We start from the raw sequence: 8,335 nt of genomic DNA, 5'->3' as shown, positions 1-8,335 counted from the left end.
TAACACATGATTTTAATTTTTCTCTTTCAAAATAGTTTTAATAAAATTTATTAATTACTTTTAAGATCTATTACATGAGAAGACTCCTCCTAGAAGATTTCGAGGCGGAAAACCTAAATTATTCTAAAATATACGAGGGAACCCTAAATTCTACTAAAATTTAGGCGGAATATGTTAGATCTATGAATCTTCCAGACCCTATAATCAAATAACTAAGCAAAAACAGTTCCTTAAACTTTTAACATACTTAGAAAGTGTTTAAATCAAATTATTAGATAGTCACTAAACACATATATGTAAAATTCAAAAAAAGGAAAGAAGATAAGATTTTGAAATCTAACCCTAAAAATACCAACAATACTATAACATATGTTACCAAACCCTAAACCAATGACTATCATGAATATACATTCACTCATCTATGTTGAAAATAATTCAATTTTAGTAAATCTAAATGTAAATCATTTAGAAATGTTTATTATTACATGATTTCAATTTTTTTTCCATCAAAAAAGTTTTTATAAAAATTTTAAATTATTTTAAAAATCTACCGAACGAGTGTACTTACAAAGAAGTCTTCTCTGAGAATATTTCTTTGTAAGTCTTCTCATGCGAAGGGTTATAATGGTAAAATTCAATACAAATTCTTTGTTTGGTCATAAGAAGGTTGTTGTAGTTTCACTAGAATTTTCGATTATTTTTGCATTTATTGAATATGGGGTGCAATTTTGTATTCAAAATCAAGTTTTAAGTCATTTTTGGCAATTTTCCCTAATATTAATAACTAATAAAATTTTCTACAAAATATTTTATAAATTGATATAACAACTAAAATAAATGATAAGTATCAGAAAATACTCTTTGATTTAAAAGAACAATTATAATAAATTGACTTCACAAGTGGAAGCCCCTTAGTCCAATAGTTTGACTAAGAGTTCATTAATGCTTCTACACCAGCATGTCCAGATTTCAATTCCTGGAGAAAGCGATTTATTAAACAATTATGCAGGCTACGGAGAAAAGGCTTACAATGGATCTTCAACATGGTGCAAGTAAACTCGGTCAGGCGTGACCTTCGTAGGACGGCTCAAGTGATGCAGTTAGGCGTAGATCCTTATAAGGCAGGTAGTATTGTCGGTTGTCGATCGTCTATGTAATCTTTCTCAAAATTGTAATATCATAATAAATCAGCGTTAAAAAAAAAAATTGACTTCACAAAGATCAACTACATATATGTAATTAAACGATTTTTTTTTAACATGAGTTGGGCTATATTAAAATTTAGCCAACTGACATAAAATCAAACAGTTTACAAAAATAAATTATATCCAATCTATTAATTTAGAGTCCTATTTTTTATCTACTATTAAGAGGTTGTCATTTAAGTTTTGGACCTATTGATATCACTCAAATTCCCTAAGGAGTGATTTACTCTCTCAAATAAGAAATCGAGTTGTAGCACTTAGGGATCGAATTCACAGGGAGCTAAGGCATACAATAGATCTATCTAGTTACGTAGTTAAGTTAGACAAATAGGTTTTAAAGCAGTAAATAGCAGGGGTGAACAAGTAATTGTTCGATTGATTGATTGGGGATTTTAAGACAGATGTGGAAAGCGTTAGACTTAGGGTTTCTATTCAGATAATCAAGATTATAATGATATAGATACTAAGCATGTATGGATATTCTAGAACTCAAACAATAAGAATAATCGATCAAATTTCGTATTTTTAGACTATCTATCGCCGGATCTAGGACCTCATCTATCGCTTGTTGGTCCTGAGATAGTGTCGATCGATTCCAACAACGGGGTGTCGATCGATACACCTTTCAGCCCGTCGATCGATGAACCTTCTAGGGAGCGTTATCGCACGGGTTTGACGTGCTCATTAGGTTTAACTAAATTAGCTTCCACTTGTTTCTAGTAATCCTAGCACAAGTTAAACTAATCAGACAGAGAACCAAACTTTCGCTTGCGTCCTATTATCTATAGGCAAGGTCCTAGTTAGCTACTTTAGAACACATGCATTAAGAACAATTTAATTGATTCATATCCTAACACTTAGCAATTCTATATTTTGGGCTAATCTCTCATGAATATCTGAACCCTAAATCTAACAAAGAGAACTACTCAGACATAGTTAAACAATTCATAACAATAAGATATAAAAACTGCATAGATAGAATATAGTAGAAAAACTGGAGTTCCAATCACAAATCTCTGAAGAAGTTCTTTGATCTTCTCTCCAACCCTTAGACTCTAAGCATTTTTCTGTGAAAATCAGAAAGTGTAAAAAAACGTGTGTTGCCCAGAACAATGACAGAGCACATAAATATTAGGTTAAAATTCGTTAGGGGTAATATGGTAATTCTTATGAGACTTGGGTTTAAAGTCGGCTGAAACCCAATCTGACTTCTGCGCGCTTCGCTATCGATCGACAACACAGAATGTGTGTCGATCGATTATTGCCTTCGCCCATTGATCGCTAAGCTGGTCGATGGTCAGCTACGGGTCTTTATCTCTTTATCTCCAAAATGCACCAAAATCACCAATTTCCTTCGAATCACTCCAAAACCTGAAATCATATTAAAAAGACTCTAAAACAACTAATAAGTATTTAAAAACACCTATATAGCATGGTTTAAATAGGTAAAATCTTTGGTATATCACCTATCACTTTTTTATTAATAGATATGATTAGATATGCAACTCTTACATTAATACAATTTGGTTACGAAATAGCATTCACAGTAAACCTACACGTGACATATTAGAATATTCCAACCATTTTTTAGAATAGCACAACTAAAGAAGATTTTTGAAATTTAAATTTAGCATAACAATAACAGTTAAGTGATCAAATAGGTTATATTCTCGTATTTCACCTTTATGCAATATATCATAATCGGTTCATAATATGGTTTTATGATTGCAATAAATCTTATGGTGTATATAGTTAGTCTAATACTACGTCAATGTCGTCTAGCCAATATTAAATTTGTGATTATATTGAATCAAAAGTTGGAATAATCATCTTTTAAACTCTTTCAATATATTTGCACTGAATATGTCTAACATTAAAAAAACATCTTTAACTGTCTAATGTGCTAATATATTTAATGAAAAAGAATAATATATACATATATCCTTTTAGAATATATTCAAAAATATCCTATAAGAATTGTTTAAAATTAGATATTTACATTTTTACTAGATATCTGTCCAATATACCTACATGAACGTATGTGCAAGATTTTATAAGATTGTAACTTTTATTTTAAACTTAGAACATGAGACTGAGTTCAAACAATCTTACGATTATCGAAAAGGCAAAAGATCGAAAAAAATATCCCAAAAAAAAACTGCTATACTTTTAAGTTTAATTTCTTTATTGGACAAATTAGGTTATTTAATTACTGGACTTAATCCATAAATTAAAATATTATTTAGTTTTCTAATTAATGGATCTTTTTAAAGTTTATCAATTTTTTTTTCTCAGACAACGTGTTTTAATATATATATATATATTTTTTTTTTTTGAAAATGTAAGATAAACAAAACCCATAAAAATGTGATATATTCAATAAAATTGACGTATTAATTTTTTTTACATATTTTAATCCTAATTTTTAATATGAAATATCTAGAGAACAATTAAGAGTGTAAAGTTCAATAATACACTTTGATAAATATAATGTTAAAAATAAGTCTAAGCCTATTATTAATAATGTAAGTAAATAAAATTTGTTTTGGTTAAAATTATTAAGTACTAAAAAATATTTAAACATTATTTTACATAATTTAAATTATAAATTTAAACAAAATTAGCTCCTTAATTTTAGAAAATAATATCACAATTAATGGTCATGCCAAACCACAAAAAAACTAACACCATGTACAATGCATATTATAACACAAATAAATTTTGTATAAGTAGGGAAAATATATAACAGAAAACATAATTTACAAATTTGAAAATCATAGAATATCAGTTAAACAATTTTGATGAAGATTAGGCAAAAAGATGTCCGCGCATAGTGCGGATTTGTATCTAGTTAAAAAAAAATAAAATGGCATATGTTTACCAAAAGTAATTAAGTCAATAAATTAAATTTAAGTTGATGAACACAACAACAACGTAAATTTAATAAAGAACCATCTAGCAAAAATATATCTGTTTTAAAATTATCTAACTTAACCTCTATATAAATTGATTGACCTAAGATACAAGTCAATAATTAAGCAGGGTAATTTTATTAAAATTCATGAGAAAGGGATAGAAATCTAAAAATATGTTAATGAAAACAACATATAAATCCATGAACATGAATAAATAACCCCACAATTAAAATGTCAACTTTATAAGAAAGCTTATTAACCAAAATATAAGTCAACTTTTTAAACATATATTAAGTATTTTTGTGATAGTAAAGTTACTATTCCTAGATCTTTATATAATACTTTATTTGATGATGAAGTGAGTATAAACTCAAAGTCATGATCAAAAGATTTAAAAGGTCACCTAGTGACAATATTACAAACATTGTTGGTTTTTGTAATATATTTATATAACGCTCTTCTACCTGAAAACAATCTGTAAATTTGTGGAATACATCTCTGTGTAATATAGTATCTAAGCTGTTCATACCTTTATGTTTTAAAACTTTTGTTTTATGAAGAATAATAATAAATATATTTACCTCATTGTAAATTTACGAAATTCTTCTTTTTATGTAAAACATAGAGGTATTTATTGTTTTTATTTATTTCTGAATTTCATGGATTTCTATATAATTGCTGAATAATTATAAAATATGGAATAAATAACCTCTATACAAATCACTGATGGGTTGTTTTATATCAGCATAGAAAAAAGATTAAAACAAGTTATCAAAAAAAAGACAAACTTTTGTGCGCAGATTAATAAAATTTTCTTATTTTATTTTTAGATGAAACATCATTTATTAGCTATATAGATGTTATTGAACCATTTGTAGAACATACTGCAGAATACAAATTAAATGATCATAAGGATTAAATATATAAGTATTGAAACAATTTTTTTTCCCGCACAAATGAATCAGAATGAATGTCCTTTTTTCTAATGAATTATTTGCGTTAGAAAATTCAACTTGTTTTAGGGTATTTTTTCAAACTGCTCAGGAAATCAACAAGTACCTGCCACAGATATCACCTTACCAATGATATGTTTTATTGGGTATATGCTTGATTGTGGTATATGCTTACAATTGTTCCCTATAGTACGTATTACGTCGTATAACACTTCAAAAATGGTTATAATTTACATAGTTTGTTAACGTTGATTTGACAACATATATTTATTTCTTTATTTGGTCAGTCAATCCTACTATCTATATATATGTGGCAGGCCAATAATATTACACATATGGACCAGGATAATCCCAACCAAACAGCTTTAAGAGAAAAAAATATCTAAACATTAGTCTTTAATCAAGCAAAAATGCATGCATTGGGCCATACATTTTTCCCAAACTTTGGGCGGGAGTCGACGGGAGTGTACGAGAGCTACAACATTGTCAGAGATAACCATAACAACGGCACGTTTCTTGATTTTCCGGTACCGAATATGTATGGAGTGGTTCATCATCAGACCAGCTTAGTGGATTCTGTTTCGTCGGAGGGAAACGGAATAGACAACAATTTGGTCGTGATGAAGAAGCTTAATCACAATGCTAATGAGCGTAACCGTCGCAAGAAGATCAACTCTTTGTTCTCATCTCTTCGTTCATGTCTTCCAGACTCGGATGAGCTCGTAAATAGCTTACTCTCAGGGTCGTGACAAGGATTTTAATACCCTAGACTAAATAAAAATCATATCACTTTATATTTTACAAAAATGTTTTATAATAAAACAATACAAAGTTTTGAAATAAATCTTTGAAGAAAAGTTTACAATTTTTTTTTAAAACAAAATAAAATGTTACACGTCTTTTTTTCAAAAAAAAAAATGTTACACGTCTAGTTTTTGATATAAATTTATTCTATTTTTTTAACAAAGTAATAGACTACGTTGAAATTAATTCCAAATATATCAATAATCATCTACGTTCAAGAATATTTTTCAATCACAATACATAAATTAACAAAATAAATAAAAGAACATGAAAGAATTTAGATCTTGTCTTAGATGTAGATATAGTTGGAAGTAACTTATTTTAAAATTAAATTAATTATTATAAATAGAAGTTCCAAAAGTATTTATTGTAATTTAGGTTCAAATTAGAGAAACGTATCAAATAAAATTACCAGTAAAATGATATTTTGCTATATATGCCCTTAAATAAGTCTTACAAATAAAAAATATTGCCCTAACCAATGTTTTAAATTTTTCTTTTTATAGACATGGATCTGTCATTGAATCTGTGATATGTCATCAGAATTAATACGTTTCATTTCAAAACCGACTAACAATATAATTAGTCTGTATATTTGGTATCATTTAGAACCATAATATATTAATATCTTATCAAAAATTTTTATTTATTTTGGCCTTATTATTTCTTGCAGAAGAAGCTAAGTATTCCTAAGACGGTTTCTCGGAGCGTGCAGTACATAACGGAGCTGAAAGAGCAAGCGAATAAGCTAAGACAAAAGAAGGATGACCTATTGGTGCGAGTATTGGTTCAAAAAGAACGTTACGTTCAGCCGCAACCAAAGGTGATTGCTAGTTATGTTTCCACTGTTTTTGCGACTAAGCTTAGAGACAACGAAGTGATGGTACAAATCTCATCGTCCAAGATTCATAATTTTTCCATATATAATGTGTTGAGTGGACTAGAAGAAGATGGGTTTCTTATCGTGGATGTTTCATTTTTGAGTTCTCAAGGAGAACGAATCTTCTACACTTTGCATCTCCAATTGGACACGTTTGATAATTACAAGCTAATCTGCGAAGAGCTAAGTCAAAGGATTTTGTACTTGTATGAGAAATTTGGATACTCGTCTAAATGTTAATTTGTTCTTTTTTTGATAAGTGATAATTTGTTCTTGTGTCGTTCTTTTCTATAGATATATGTCATTCTTGACTAAAGTGTTGTAGACTTGTAGTCGAGTTGTTACTGTTTTTGGTCGAAGCCAATGATCGATTATTACTAATAAAATTCAGTTTTCATCTACACTTCGATTTAATTGATGTAAATAATTTTTTGATAACAGAAGATGACTTTTGGTGTAATAAGAACATTTTCATTGGTAGATGCTCAATAAAAGTTTTTAAAATTGCTTGAGATACACTAAGTTGGATATCACTTTTAAAAAATAAAATCAATCAAAAATATCTTAATATTTGGGTTTAGGGTTTAGCGATTATTAATACTACTAATTTTTAGTACTACTAAAAGTGAAATAGGAAAATAAAAAGAGGGATAAAAGTATTTTAAATAATATCACTTTTACTCTCAATTTTAATGTTTACTATAACCACTTTTACTCTTACTTTTAAAGAGAGAAAAAGATATTTATAACCTCATGGTTAACTAATCTAGACTTAGGCTTTAGAGTTGATGGGTGGGATAGAGTTTTTGGAATGTGGAGTTTAGTGTTCTAGTAAATATATAAATAAATACTTAAATTTTTTTTTAAAAAAAAAAATAGTTACAAAAAGAATTATCAAATTTAGAAAAAAACTCGAAAAAATTCAAAAAGTTTGTTTATTTTTATTTATTTAAATAATTATTTATTATATATATATAGTAAGAGTATAAGAATCTTTTGCCTATTAATGATGAATGTATTTTTGAAAATGTCTCTTTACCCATCTTTGATACCCATTACAAAAATTCTTTACACATGTATGTGTTATGTTAATTAAATTAAATATTATTAAAATACTAATATTAATTAGTTTAGAATTCCAAGTTAAGAAATTTAGGGATGTAGAAACTCTAAGAAAATGAGAAAAGACTTAAGAGTGTGTTTAGAAGATTTTTTTTTTTAACTGACGTGTGTTTAGGAGCAATTGACAGTAATTTGACACTTGTTTATGTATTAGATGGTCCTGCCATTTAAGACTTGATTACGAATCATTAAATACGTGATTAATGAGAATTAGTTGGTTAATTATCAGATGATCTTGGAGATGTATTAGTAAAGAAGTAGGCATTAGGTTGCAAAACTAACCAAAAAATATTGTTGGTTCTGTATTCATTACCGCTTCTTAAACATTACAAATAAAACTTGCAACAAATAGATTATTAATAACATTACTGTAATTTTAGACGTAAAACAACTATTATATATAAACATATATAATTATAATAGTTGGTTATCAGTTAGTGCTGGGTTCGCGGGTCA

At 27.9% G+C, this 8,335-nt stretch overlaps 1 protein-coding gene across 1 annotated transcript; it reads left to right on the top strand.

Moving 5' to 3' along the window:
* The first annotated feature begins 3,592 nt into the window (after positions 1-3,592).
* LOC106363517 (transcription factor ORG2-like) lies at positions 3,593-6,997 on the top strand. The gene is made up of 2 exons (XM_013803242.2): positions 3,593-5,795; positions 6,551-6,997. The coding sequence occupies exons 1-2, from the start codon at positions 5,484-5,486 to the stop codon at positions 6,995-6,997; spliced, it is 759 nt and encodes a 252-aa protein (XP_013658696.2). The 5' UTR covers positions 3,593-5,483.
* The last annotated feature ends 1,338 nt before the right edge of the window (positions 6,998-8,335 follow it).

This window comes from Brassica napus, chromosome C8 (genome assembly GCF_020379485.1).
Source record: "Brassica napus cultivar Da-Ae chromosome C8, Da-Ae, whole genome shotgun sequence".
NCBI lineage: Eukaryota > Viridiplantae > Streptophyta > Magnoliopsida > Brassicales > Brassicaceae > Brassica > Brassica napus.
This window is presented reverse-complemented; position numbering and strand designations above follow the sequence as displayed.

What these genes read in the sequence shown, in the direction of transcription:
- LOC106363517 (XM_013803242.2), top strand. Translation starts at nt 5,484, where the DNA reads ATGCATGCATTGGGCCATACATTTTTCCCAAACTTTGGGCGGGAGTCG. An exon ending in TTCCAGACTCGGATGAGCTC is followed by an intron (nt 5,796 to 6,550) that starts GTAAATAGCTTA and finishes TATTTCTTGCAG; the next exon opens with AAGAAGCTAAGTATTCCTAA.